Source organism: Schistocerca cancellata, chromosome 1, assembly GCF_023864275.1.
Source record: "Schistocerca cancellata isolate TAMUIC-IGC-003103 chromosome 1, iqSchCanc2.1, whole genome shotgun sequence".
In the NCBI taxonomy this organism is placed as follows: Eukaryota; Metazoa; Arthropoda; class Insecta; order Orthoptera; family Acrididae; genus Schistocerca; species Schistocerca cancellata.
Window position 1 is genome coordinate 78001107 of NC_064626.1, and position 15192 is coordinate 78016298.

The window sequence follows — 15192 nt, forward strand, 5'->3', positions numbered from 1 at the left end:
TGCTCCTAAAACGGAACATTAATCATTAATACACATGTAGTTTGCAAGTGAATCCTGACGATACAGTTTAGTAATATTATGGTGTATACCTATTAGCATCCTTAGGAAACCTAAACGAAGACAGCTGTGGTGTCTTCTTCCTGTTGTTGCTGCAGTTTATTGCGCTACAGACGCTCCCGCTTGTGAAAACCATTGTAGAAATCAAAATAAAGAACCACTATTCGCTTTCACGATCGCGCCGAACTCACAGTTTAAGCTACTGGCCGCTTGGGGCGCTGCTGGCGCGGTTGGCAACAAAATCGAGGTGAAGTGTCGCGACTGTAATGTTAGACTGTGATAGCATCAGCAACTACCGTACTTGCGAGTGTAAGAGATTACATTTGGGTGGAAAACGGCGGAAGGCAAGAAACAGGCAGAGAGCTGCAGCAGTACAGTGTTTTGTGCCCTGCCAGCAGGAGGAGGAGGAGAGGGGCCGGTGCAGTTGGTGCAGCGGCTGCAGCAGCCGCCTGCGCTGCTCTTGCGGGGGATGCCCCGGCCTGGACGCGGCGCGCGCCTTCATGCTGGTGCTGGCGCTGTGCTCGTGCGCGATGGCCGTCGCAGGGCTGGCGTCGCAGTTGGCACCCCTGCCGGACTTCCCCGGCGAGGCGCTGCTGAGCGTGGCCGTGGCCAAGGCGGCGCTGTACACGGCGCTGAACCTGCTGCGCCTGCTCATGCGCCGCATGCACTACGAGGAGCGCACCGTCGAGGACATGCGCTTCGACTTCGCCACCGGCGAAGATCAGCCGTACCAGCACTCCGTCGTCGCGCGGAAGTCGGTGAGTATCGCGCCGCTGCTGCAAATGTAGCATTCATTCGGCTAGTGCAGCGATTCTCAGCCTTCTGGGTGCGTCCCCCAAGTGGGCAGGATAACACTAAATGGGAGGAGGAGGTGTGCGAATCAGTCGAAAAGAAAACAAACATTAATTCAAAAATCGACCAATTTACTAAAACAAAAGCAAAGCAAAATACATTCTGACCTAACAAAAACTTAAAATTCGTATAATTCGCCAAGGCAATAGCCTTGTCACAGTGGATACACCGGTTCCCGTGAGATCACCGAAGTTAAGCGCTGTTGGGCGTGGCCGGCACTTGGATGGGTGACCATCCAGCCGCCATGCGCTGTTGCCATTTTTCGGGGTGCACTCAGCCTCGTGATGCCAATTGAGGAGCTACTCGACCGAATACTAGCGGCTCCGGTCAAAGAAAACCATTATAACGACCGGGAGAGCGGTGTGCTGACCACACGCCCCTCCTATCCGCGTCCTCATTGAGGATGACACGGCGGTCGGATGGTCCCGGTAGGCCACTCGTGGCCTGACGACGGAGTGCTATATAATTCGCTAATACACTAGGGCAGGGGTTCCCAACAAAATTTTCTCGATGACCCCCCTTATCGAGCATGATCGGTACCTTGTCATATCACAGTATCAAGTACCTAAAAAAGCCAAATTACGACTCTTTTTATACGTTTCCTATTTTTGGTACTTAGAAAAAACATTGACATATTTATTATTGAAAAAATATTGAGCTTAAAACTTTTTCGATTTAGCTGTCAGTGTTATTGTTAAATTTTTGATTATTGCTCAAAATGTTTGTCTTCAAATCTTAGTGTTTAGTATAACAAACTTCTTCAAAAAAAATTGAGTATGAAATGAAAATGACAGGAAAAGATTAAAACTGAGTGTATACGTCTTTCAAGTGTAATACACTGTAGATTGCATTGAGTACACATGTGGAAAATAAGAGAACACTAATTTCATACAAGGTGTTATTTATTTGAAAAAATACAGTTACAACAGAGTGCTCCATCAGTATACAGTTAATTTTAATTTTCAATTCTTAATGAGATGAGTTCAATCTGACCATTGAGTCCATTATTTCTGAAATATTAGGTTACAAACTAGAAACTTTCACTCTGAAATCCGTCCGCATGTCGAGCCGATTCCTATATTTGTTTTTCATGCTCACATCGATTTGTGGTTGCAAATGGAAGGATGTTTTTCATTGCCTTATCTCCAAGTTTGTTGTAGTCCTTGGGTGCTGATGCGCTAGAGTGTGTGATAGTATCAGTTGACTCTAGGAAGACGCTAGACGCAGAATTTAGCGTCCGCTAAAGCTCTGCTCATGCAGGAAGCGGCCAGAACAAAAAAATCTGTTATCATACGAAATATATTTAGTATATTTATTATTGTAATAGCATCTTGCGGACCCCTCTGGCATAGCTCGCGGACCCCTAGGGGTCCGCGGACCACCTGTTGGGAACCACTGCACAAGTGACAAAAGCTATTGGATAGCTATATGTACATACATAGATGGCGGTAGCATCGTGTAGATGAGACAAAGGGGCAGTGCATTGGCTCAGCCGTCATTTGCGCTCAGATCATAAGGTTGATGGTCGCCCCCCAACGGAATTTAATAGACTTTGAATGCGGAATGATAGTTGGAGCTAGATGCGTGGGACAGTTCATTTCGGAAATCGTTAGGGATTTCAATATTCCGAGATCCACAGTGTCAAAAGTATGACGAGAATAGAGTTGTCAATACTAACATACAAGCAATACTGCAAGAAATAACAGCAGAAATCGATGTGGGACGTACGACAAATGTACCCCTTACGATATTCTAGGGTTTATAGACTTAGAGAAAGCTTTTGACAAAAAAATGGTTCAAATGGCTCTGAGCTCTATGGGACTCAACATCTGTGGTCATCAGTCCCCTAGAACTTAGAACTACTTAAACCTAACTAACCTAAGGACATCACACACATCCATGCCCGAGGCAGGATTCGAACCTGCGACCGTAGCGGTCACGCGGTTCCAGACTTAAGGGCCTAGACCCGCACGGCCACACCAGCTGGCGACATGAAAGGGAAGCAATGGTTGGGAATCGAGTGAGACAGGGTTGTAGTAGCCTAACCCCGACGTTATTCAATCTGTATATTGAGCAAGCAGTAAAGGAAACAAAAGAAAAATTCGGAGTAGGTATTAAAATCCATGGAGTAGAAATAAAAACTTTGAGGTTCGCCGATGACATTGTAATTCTGTCAGAGACAGCAAAGGACTTGGAAGAGCAGTTGAACGGAATGGACAGTGTCTTGAAAGGAGGGTATAAGATGAACATCAACAAATGCAAAACGAGGATGATGGAATGTAGTCGAATTAAGTCGGGTGATGCTGATGGAATTAGATTAGGAAATGAGACACTTAAAGTAGTAAAGGAGTTTTGCTATTTGGGGAGCAAAATAACTGATGATGGTCGAAGTAGAGAGGACATAAAATGTAGACTGGCAATGGCAAGGAAAGCGTTTCTGAAGAAGAGAAATTTGTTAACATCGAGTATAGATTTAGGTGTCAGGAAGTCGTTTCTGAAAGTATTTGTATGGAGTGTAGCCGTGTATGGAAGTGAAACATGGACGATAAATAGTTTGGACAAGAAAAGAATAGAAGCTTTCGAAATGTGGTGCTACAGAAGAATGCTGAAGATTAGATGGGTAGATCACATAACTAATGAGGAGGTATTGAATAGAATTGGGGAGAAGAGGAGTTTGTGGCACAACTTGACTAGAAGAAGGGATCGGTTGGTAGGACATGTACTGAGGCATCAAGGGATCACCAATTTAGTATTGGAGGGCAGCGTGGAGGGTAAAAATCGTAGTGGGAGACCTAGAGATGAATACACTAAGTAGATTCAGGAGGATGTAGGTTGCAGTAGGTACTGGGAGATGAAGAACAGGATAGAGTAGCATGGAGAGCTGTATCAAACCAGTCTCAGGACTGAGGACCACAACAACAACAACAACAACAACAACAACGATAGTGAGGCGAAAGCTAGCTTTAAGCGGGTGTGCCGGCAGACGACCGATGCGACTGCCTTTGCTGACAGCACGACATTGCCTGCAGCGCCTTTCCTTAGGCTCGTGACCATATCAGTTGGACGCTATACGACTGGAAGACCGTGGCCTGGTCAGATGAGTCCTGATTTCAGTTGGAGCTGACAGCGGGGTCCGTGTGTGGCGCAGACGCCCCAGAGACGTGGACTCGGGCTGTCAGCAAGGCACCATGCAAGCTAGCAGTGGTTCCATAGTGGTGTGGGCTGTGTTTACATGAGTCGGGCTGGATCCTCTTGTCCAACTGAACCAATCTGGAAACTTAATATTTTCAACATTTCGCGGCCCTGTCAGCACCTGTATAAATATTACACTCCTGGAAATTGAAATAAGAACACCGTGAATTTATTGTCCCAGGAAGGGCAAACTTTATTGACACATTCCTGGGGTCAGATACATCACATGATCACACTGACAGAACCACAGGCACATAGACACAGGCAACAGAGCATGCACAATGTCGGCACTAGTACAGTGTATATCCACCTTTCGCAGCAATGCAGGCTGCTATTCTCCCATGGAGACGATCGTACAGATGCTAGATGTAGTCCTGTGGAACGGCTTGCCATGCCATTTCCACCTGGCGCCTCAGTTGGACCAGCGTTCGTGCTGGACGTGCAGACCGCGTGAGACGATGCTTCATCCAGTCCCAAACATGCTCAATGGGGGACAGATCCGGAGATCTTGCTGGCCAGGGTAGTTGACTTACACCTTCTAGAGCACGTTGGGTGGCACGGGATACATGCGGACGTGCATTGTCATGTTGGAACAGCAAGTTCCCTTGCCGGTCTAGGAATGGTAGAACGATGGGTTCGATGACGGTTTGGATGTACCGTGCACTATTCAGTGTCCCCTCGACGATCACCAGTGGTGTACGGCCAGTGTAGGAGATCGCTCCCCACACCATGATGCCGGGTGTTGGCCCTGTGTGCCTCGGTCGTATGCAGTCCTGATTGTGGCACTCACCTGCACGGCGCCAAACACGCATACGACCATCATTGGCACCAAGGCAGAAGCGACACGTCTCCATTCGTCCCTCCATTCACGCCTGTCGCGACACCACTGGAGGCGGGCTGCACGATGTTGGGGCGTGAGCGGAAGACGGCCTAACGGTGTGCGGGACCGTAGCCCAGCTTCATGGAGACGGTTGCGAATGGTCCTCGCCGATACCCCAGGAGCAACAGTGTCCCTAATTTGCTGGGAAGTGGCGGTGCGGTCCCCTACCGCACTGCGTAGGATCCTACGGTCTTGGCGTGCATCCGTGCGTCGCTGCGGTCCGGTCCCAGGTCGACGGGCACGTGCACCTTCCGCCGACCACTGGCGACAACATCGATGTACTGTGGAGACCTCACGCCCCACGTGTTGAGCAATTCGGCGGTACGTCCACCCGGCCTCCCGCATGCCCACTATACGCCCTCGCTCAAAGTCCGTCAACTGCACATACGGTTCACGTCCACGCTGTTGCGGCATGCTGCCAGTGTTAAAGACTGCGATGGAGCTCCGTATGCCACGGCAAACTGGCTGACACTGACGGCGGCGGTGCACAAATGCTGCGCAGCTAGCGCCATTCGACGGCCAACACCGCTGTTCCTGGTGTGTCCGCTGTGCCGTGCGTGTGATCATTGCTTGTACAGCCCTCTCGCAGTGTCCGGAGCAAGTATGGTGGGTCTGACACACCGGTGTCAATGTGTTCTTTTTTCCATTTCCAGGTGTGTAGTTTAGAAATTAACAACAGCCTCAGTTGCAATGTTTACCTAGATTTCGGTTGACATAACACAAGCTCCTTCAGAGTAAAAGGAACTGCGATTTGTCCATTATGGACAATGTTTACCTAAGATTTATATTTTGTCTTCGAAGCAGCCAACGTAGAAACACCACTTTCGCAAGGGTAGGATGTCGGAAATGGTAATAGTATACGAAATGCTCTCGTGCGTTAATCCACCTTGCCCGAAAATTCAAAGAGCGATTTAGTACTAAATTATCTTTTGGTTTCGCTACTTGCCATGAACTGTATGAAGACTTCTTCTTTGGCAGTCGAGATCCCTTCGGGAATGTTTTCGCGCGCTACTTGTAGGACAGAAAGCAATAGAAGGCCATTGATTCTGGTTTTGTCAGTGTGGGTGATCGGTGTTATGAAATAGCAGTTAATTAGCTTTAGTGTCAAATTTACTGAATGGAGTGGGGGTGCGATGAAAATAATGATTGAAAATTGGGTCCCAAGTACTGAAAGCTTGAGAAACGCTGCTATAGTGAACGGGTGATGGGTTTGAATTCAGTTCGCGAAAGAAATTCGTGTCCGGGACGCATTTTCAGATATTTCCGTTTTTTGTTTTTTATTTTTTGTCCTATTAACATCAATAAATAATTATTGGTCGTTGTGGGCGTATTAGAACACCTGAACTGTTGAAACTGAAGGTAACGTAAATGAATTATCTGCAACCAACAGTTGCTTTAGCAGGCGTTTTTTCCGTCATGGGATTACAAGATGCCTGGCATACCATCTTCCACTCGTTCACATTTATTTACGTGTTGTGAACATAGCTTCTTTACTAACGGTGCTGCAGAATTTTGCAACGTATGTTTTTAAGACAACTGTTCTAAAATGTCGCAAGAAGAAATAATGTTCATGGTGTGCAAATAAATGTAAACAGCTAAAGATTCAGTGAACATAAAGAGAATATACTCTCAAAAACGCATATTTTGAGGCATAATTTGTTGACGTGGCGTCAGGAAATGGATGTCGTTATATGGCTGCGTTTCCTTAGAAGCATCCTAAATCTTATGCGCTAGAAACGCTGCTGTCGCGTCACGAAATGACGCGGCCCACGAGGTATGTGAATCAGGCCCGTGGGTCACCAAACGCTGCACATGACCACTCTGGTTGGTTGGTTGGTTTGGGGAAGGAGACCAGACAGCTTGGTCATCGGTCTCATCGGATTAGGGAAGGATTGGGAAGGAAGTCGGCCGTGCCCTTTCAGAGGAACCATCCCGGCATTTGCCTGGAGTGATTTAGGGAAATCACGGAAAACCTAAATCAGGATGGCCGGATGCGGGATTGAACCGTCGTCCTCCCGAATGCGAGTCCAGTGTCTAACCACTGCGCCACCCCGCTCGGTATGACCACTCTATTTATTTTTATTTATTTGTCTATTTATTTAACCTGATCTGATTAGACCCAACAAGCAGGGTTTTGCACGCGCAGTATCTATTACAACATGGTTACCTAAGAAATAACATAATAACATTAATATAGCAGCTAGTATTAAAATGATTTGAGTGTCTATAGTGGCAGAGCGAGTAATTGTAATGTGAACTAACAACGCACTACTACAGCAGAGCCACTGTAGTAATAACATAATAATAATCACAATAATTGCGACATTAATAACACTAATAACAGTGGCAGATATATTTCTGGGAAGACGAAATTTAATGAGACTACACCAGCTAAGTGTACTGGTAAATGAGGAAATCAGGTTGGAAAGAAGGATAAACAAGTATAGCGAGAGCATACAGGGACAATGGTAATCTTGTCGTTGCTTTAGCAGATATGTCATTGACTGTCTCCCGAAGCAGGAGTGCAGTGGCGCCCAACCCTTCTGACATCATCGTCCCTGAGTCCAGTCGGATATTAGATAACTTCCTCACCTCCTTCCACATCATCTCAACATAGCGTCTAACAAGAATTTACAATTCCCTAGCTACACTTGCTAGACTCAAGCCATACACCCCATTTAAAATCAGTCAAGTTAAAATTTCTGCATATCCATTGTTTTTAAACCACATGATCGCTACACTCCTTACTTCCGAACTGGCAGAAACTGGAAGACCTATTTATAATAATAATAATAATAATAATACGTACAGCAATGAGCTACTCATTACGCACTTGCTATTGTGTTGTACTATCAATGACTTCGTTTATATATTGTGAAGTGAACAATGAAGCCATTTGTGGTCTTACAAATCGTAGAAGCCATTTTCATAAAATATTTAATCATATGTGATGTATTTGCCTCAATTTTACTGCCATACATGCATTGTACAAACTATATGTGCGTAGTGGGTGGACTACATGAGGATGAATATGTTCACACATTCTTTTCACAAGCTCTAATCTCCACCACATTGTGGCAGATGCTAATCATAGTATTTGAAAAATAAATGTAATAATTGGTAACTTACATAAACACTATTACTGTCTTATGCAATAGTGATAAAAAAATTATCTCTCAAAAATTATGTAATTTTGTGACCAAAACACTATTGAACAACTTTTTTCTACAGCCCAGAAAATTTCATTTTAGCTCTCAAGTGGTAATTACGGCCAGCTGGAAATCACTGCTCTAGCGTCTAGTCGCGCCACAAGATGTCTGCTGGTAGAGGGGCGACAGGCACAGGGAGTGTTTATGGGCCTGTACGCATGGGCAGTATGAGAAGCCATGTCCAGTCGGCAAATATCAACTGTCTCATGTAGGCAAGAGAACGCTACGACAGCCGGTAATCTGCATATTGATCCCTGCACAGCTTAGCACAGCTGTATGCCTCTGTAGTTGCACACTGAGAACGAGGATTAACCCTCCAATTGCCCGCAGCAGTACCAGCACGCTAGCTACCCTGCAATTCTTCTCAAACGATTTTAAAGGGAATATTCGGTAAAAAAAAATGGTTTGTTTCGCATCTTACAGCCTCATATATCAGCTTCATGGTGATCTGCCTATCTTTTTATTAATGGTCATAGTTAGTGTGATTATTGGAAACTAATCAACACATTGCACAGAATTCAGTTTGCAATGAAAAGAATGAATCACTACTACTTTGAGCTTTGTGCACGTTAGCTCATACATTGCTGCATATGAAATGTAGATAACACATTTATTTTTTTTAAATTTGAGCGAAGATCTAAAAGACGCAACAGACTTTAAGGATCACTTTTCGAAACCCCATAATTATCTCCCATTGCGACACATAAGTTTTACACTACTGGCCGTTAAAATTGTTAAACCACGAAGACGACGTGCTACAGACGCGAAATTTAACCGGCAGGAAGAAGATGCTGTGATATGCAAATTATTAGCTTTTCAGAGCATTCACACAAGGATGGCGCCGGTGGCGACACCTACAACGTGCTGACATGAGGAAAGTTTCCAACCGATTTCTCATACACAAATAGCAGTTGACCGGCGTTGCCTGGTGAAACGTTGTTGTGATGCCTCGTGTAAGGAGGAGAAATACGTACCATCACGTTTCCGACTTTGATAAAGGTCGGCTTGTAGCCTACCGCGATAGCGGTTTATTGTATCGCGACATTGGTGCTCGCATTGGTCGAGATCCAACGACTATTAGCAGAATATGGAATAGGTGGGTTCAGGAGGACAATACGGAACGCCGTGCTGGATCCCAACGGCCTCGTATCACTAGCAGTCGAGATGATAGGCATCTTATCCGCATGGCTATAACGGATCGTGCAGCCACGTCTCGATCCCTGAGTCAACAGATGGGGACGTTTGCAAGACAACAAGTATCTGCACGAACAGTTCGACGACGTTTGCAGCAGCATGGACTATCAGCTCGGAGACCATGGCTGCGGTTACCCTTGACGCTGCGTCACAGGCAGGAGCGCCTGCGATGGTGTACTCAACAACGAACCTGGGTGCACGAATGGCAAAACGTCATTCTTTCGGATAAATCCAGGTTGTTTACAGCATCATGATGGTCGCATGCTTGTTCGGCGATATCGCGGTGAACGCACATTGGAAGCGTGTATTCGTCATCACCATACTGACCTATCACCCGGAGTGATGGTATGGGGTGCCATTGGTTACACGTCTCGGTCACCTCTTGTTCGCACTGACGGCACTTTGAACAGTGGACGTTACATTTCAGATGTGTTATGGCCCGTGGTTCTACCCTTCATTCGTTCCCCGCGAAATCCTAGATTTCAGCAGGGTAATTCACGACCGCATGTTGCAGGTCCTGTACGGACCTTTCTGGATACAGAAAACGTTCGACTGGTGCCCTGGCCAGCACATTCTGCAGATCTCTCACCAATTGAAAACGTCTGGTGCATGGTGGCCGAGCAACTGGCTTTTGACAATACGGCAGTCACTACTCTTGATGAACTGTGGTATCGTGTTGAAGCTGCATGGACAGCTGTACCTGTACACGCCATCCAAGCTCGGTTTAACTCAATACCCAGGCGTATCAAGGCCGTTATTACGGTCAGGGGTGGTTGTTCTGGGTACTGATTTCTCAGGATCTATGCACCCAAATTGCGTGAAAATGTAATCACATGTCAGTTCTAGTATAATATATTTGTCCAATGAATACGCGTTTATCATCAGCATTTCTTCTTGGTGTAGCAATTTTATTGGCCAGTAGTGTAAATTCGGCTCAAGCGTGCCCATAACCTTTTTCTGTAATAGTGCAAAAGTGTGGAACTTGCAACATCACCCTCGGGGTCGGCGATACTGCAAACAGCAAGTGTCAAACGTGCGAGAAAACGGCACAGCTCAGAAGTTCATGTGAACTGTAGTATGGGTTAGTGATGTTACATTGGCTCCTAATATCGCTTCCGTTCTGCCCAACGCCACCGCAGACATTTCATAGGACGGGAAGGTCCTCACAGCCACTGTTAGTCATACTTTACGCCTTCTTTTGACGCTACTGCCTTGGAGGTCAGAACCGCGACGGCTAGCGGTTTTCGTATGGGTGGCAGAAAGAAAGTTTTCAGTCACACAATCGGTCAGAATCGACACGATAATCTCTGAGGGGGTGGCACAAAGGACTTCAGTGAAACCACCCATCATCCTGGGGCGTTGATTCCCATTTAATTCGCGTTCAGAAACGACAGATCGCAGTGCAGTGAGCAACAGAGAAGATGTTCTTGGCAACTTTGACACTTCTCGCTGACAACTTCGGACGTTTAAACCCTTCTCTAAAGACACTGTGGGGCTGCATCCCCATCCAATACTATCGCACCCCTTTGGAGTGCTACGCGACCGAAATTTTTGCTCTTGTCTACAGTCTAGAACCACTAGAGATCGTTCAAAACCATTCGACGAAATCTGAATGTGTCCCGAACCAGGAATTGGGATGCATGATTTTTCAATGTTTCCATTTCACTCCTTCCTGTGATGTGATCGCAAAGGGGAGAGACATTGACAACACTTCCGGGGAATAAAAAGGAACCACACCTTCCCCTCCCCCCTCGCAATTCGGTAAAACCAATTGTGGCGCCCGGGCAGACTTACTGGGAATTTTTGAAACGAACTTTTGCACAGAAACCCTGCGAAGTAGCCTCAGGCGCCTGCAAGTATGCAACCGCTTGACACATATCCTTTGTCAGCTGCCTGCCTACAGGCACCTCGGACTACTTCACAAGTGTCGCCACCTTGCAGTTCGAAGCTTCGCCGAGCGCGTGATGGGGTCCCAGGCCGCCACGCTTTTGCATCATTACAAAGGGAGGTTGTAGACAACTTCTAGCGAAATTTAAAAGTTCTGCATCTTGTTGGAGACAATTACTGGATCTCGAAAAAGTTATCCTGTAATCCTGTTGTACAGTGTACATGTATCTAATCTCGAGAAAACGAATTGATAGTAGCACGTTCACTTCCACCTGCACGCCCAAACCATACTTTGGGCGTTTAGAGTCACAACGACGTGTCTCATAAAAGCGTATTTTAAAATGAAGGGGAAAGAAATTTTGCAACAGTAGAAACACTATCACTGCTACCACCAAATTCGCCTCGCTGATAATTGTGATCCCACATGGTTCTTTAAGATGCAGGTATGCCGAAATGGCCGATTCTGTAGGTGTGTCGTTTTGACTCTAAACCCTGGACTTCAAGAGTGACCTACTTATATTCCGAAATGATAATTGAATGAGGACCCTACGCTGCCGACAGGCGTTGATATACATCAACTGGGATAGTTGAAAATGTCTGCCCCGGCCGGGACTCGAACCCGGGATCTCCTGCTTACATGGCAGACGGTCTATACATCTGAGCCACCAATGGCAGAGAGGATAGTGCGACTGCAGGGACTTATCCCTTGCAGGCTACCCGCGAGGCCCACATTCCCAGCTTAATGTCCATACACTACTTTCGTAGTGACCCTGCCCATTACACTCATTACTCGTGGCAGAAAATCTTGCCGAGTCCTGTAACAGTTCAGGCAATACGAGTGCATCCACACAGAAGAAGACCGATGGCCCAAAGAACAGATACCATTTTCATATACTTATATTCCATCGTATCTCATAAATAGTTCAAGATATCGAAACAAATTTTTGGCAAATGTGAGTCCGCAAAGACAGAGTATCTTGGCAGATGCTTAAAATCCCAGACATTAGTATCTACCGTGATGTACAAGTAACTGAAGTTTTTCTATCATTGTACTGATGTAATTTTTTCAAGCCCCTTCGATAGCTCGTGAAACGAGAATTGGTGTGGCTTCGTAAGAACATAAGTGAAGAAATTATGCGTGTATTTTTATACTGAGTCGGCCGAAGTGGCAGAGCGGTTCTAGGCGCTACAGTCTGGAACCGCACGACCGCTACCGTCGCAGGTTTGAATCCTGCCTCGGACATGGATGTGTGTGATGTCCTTAGGTTAGTTAGGTTTAAGTAGTTCTAAGTTCTAGGGGCTGATGACCTCAGGAGTTAAGTCCCATAGTGATCAGAGCCATTTGAACGATTTTATACTGAGAATGAAGCTTTTCATAAGAATTTGAACCGTTTCAGCCTTGTGTTCTTTAAAATATGTCTTCTTCAGGATTCCTCCGCAACCCTGATCGCATTAGCATGTTAGTGAGGTGAACTGTATAAATTCAACTGTGTTTGGCAAAAATCAAAATTTAACACGCTCCCAAGGATAACACAGGCGTTATTCAAATCTTCCCACTAACAGCTCTTCTCAGAAAGAAAGAAAGTTTAACAAGTGAGGTGAATATAAATAGCTCCCATTGTGATTTCGCTAGCATCATGTATCCTAGGCGTTCATTATTCAAAGTACACTGAGATACAGAATTCAATCGAAATTACGACAGAACAGCGTTTTCTTTTCCCAGAACTTCTTACCTTCTTTTTCGTCTCACTGGCGAGTTTTGAGTAACACCAACACTTCTCATATTGCCGTGTTAATATCTGCTTCTTTTGCAATACACAGCAGTGTATATACAACTTCATCTCTCTTAACGTGCTAATGCACTCACAATTACGAAAGAATCCTGAAAGAGGGTATTATTAAACAAGCAACTAAGGGCATGACGGGTTAACAGCTTAAACAACAGTATAAGGTCTTGGCATTAAAGTGATGCTGTAATTTCTTCAGCCCACGCCAATCCTCATTTCACCAGCTATCTGTGGCTCATAATAAGTTACATTATCCATTGGAAAAAAGTCTGTATTGAATTGTATATTGCGGTAGATAAAACAGTTTTGCGTATTGAGGATATGGCGAGATACTCTCCTATTTATGTCCTATCAACAGCCAAACCCTTATTTCAATGACTATTTATGAGGTACAGTTGATGTCATAAATAGTCCACCTGCTGTGTTGCCTGCCTGGACAGCTGGAAGTCAGTGTGCCACTCACAATTCATTCTGTCGATATGGACCTCCTCTCAAATTTAGGGAAAAATCCAATATTTTTGCAACATCTACATCTACATCGATACTCCGCAAGACACCATACGGTGCGTGGCGGAGGGTACTCTGTGCCACTACTTGTCACTGCCTTTCCTGTCCCACTCGCAAATAGAGCGAAGGAAAAACGACTGCCTGTATGCCTCTGTATGAGCCCTAATTTCTTGTATCTTATCTTCGTGCTCCCTACGCGAAATGTACAGGGTGATTCAAAAAGAATACCACAACTTTAAAAATGTGTATTTAATGAAAGAAACATAATATAACCTTCTGTTATACATCATTACAAAGAGTATTTAAAAAAGTTTTTTTTCACTCAAAAACAAGTTCAGAGATGTTCAATATGGCCCCCTCCAGACACTCGAGCAATATCAACCCGATACTCCAACTCGTTCCACACTGTCTGTAGCATATCAGGCGTAACAGTTTGGTTAGCTGCTGTTATTTCTCGTTTCAAATCATCAATGGTGGCTGGGAGAGGTGGCCGAAACACCATATCCTTAACATACCCCCATAAGAAAAAATCGCAGGGGGTAAGATCACGGTTTCTTGGAGGCCAGTGATGAAGTGCTCTGTCACGGGCTGCCTGGCGGCCGATCCATCGCCTCGGGTAGTTGACGTTCAGGTAGTTACGGACAGATAAGTGCCAATGTGGTGGCGCTCCATCCTGCTGAAATATGAATTGTTGTGCTTCTTGTTCGAGCTGAGGGAACAGCCAATTCTCTAACATCTCCAGATACTGTAGTCCAGTTACAGTAGCACCCTCGAAGAAAAAGGGACCAAAAACTTTATTGGCTGAAATGGCACAGAAAACGTTCACCTTAGGCGAGTCACGTTCATACTGAGTTGTTTCCCGCGGATTCTCGTCGATTCACTTCTGCCGTACTCAATAACACAAAAAGCTTTCTGCTGAGCGGTCGCCATCTTAGCATCAACTGACGCTGACGCCTAGTCAATAGCGCCTCAAGCGAACAAATGTACAACTAAATGAAACTTTATAGCTCCCTTAATTCACCGACAGATAGTGCTTAGCTCTGCCTTTTGTCGTTGCAGAGTTTTAAATTCCTAAAGTTGTGGTATTCTTTTTGAATCACCCTGTATATTGTTGGCAGTACAATCGTTCTGCAGTCAGCTTCAAGTGCCGGTTCTCTAAGCTTTTCTCGAAAAGACCGTCACCTTCCCTCCAGGGATTCCCATTTGAGTTCCCGAAGCATCTCCGTAACACTTACGTGTTTTTCGAACCTATCGGTAACAAATTTAGCAGCCCACCTCTGCATTGCTTCGATCTCTTCCTCCAATCCAACTTGGCACGGACGCCAAATTCTCGAGCAGTACTCAAGAGTAGATCGCACCACCGTCCTATATGCGGTCTCCTTTACAGTTGAACCGCTCTTTCCTAAAATTCTCCCAATAAACGCAAGTCGATCATTCGCCTTTTCTGCCTCGGTTTTCACATGCTCGTTCCACCCCACATCGCTTTGTAACGCTACGTCCAGATATTTAAATCACTTGAAACTGTCAAGCAGGCCGTACTGCATCCGAACATTACGGGTTTGATCTTCCTGCTCATCCGCATTAAGTTACATTTTTCCACATTTAGGGCTAGCTCCCATTCACCACA

General features: G+C 45.5%; 1 protein-coding gene across 1 annotated transcript in view; it reads left to right on the forward strand.

Annotated features, from left to right (window-relative positions):
- The first annotated feature begins 323 nt into the window (after window positions 1-323).
- LOC126173465 (uncharacterized) overlaps window positions 324-15192 on the forward strand; it is a 69280-nt gene continuing 54411 nt past the window's right edge. The window contains exon 1 of the mRNA XM_049920998.1: window positions 324-815. Within this exon, the coding sequence (XP_049776955.1) occupies window positions 324-815 (492 nt within the window). The remainder of the gene's footprint in view (window positions 816-15192) is intronic.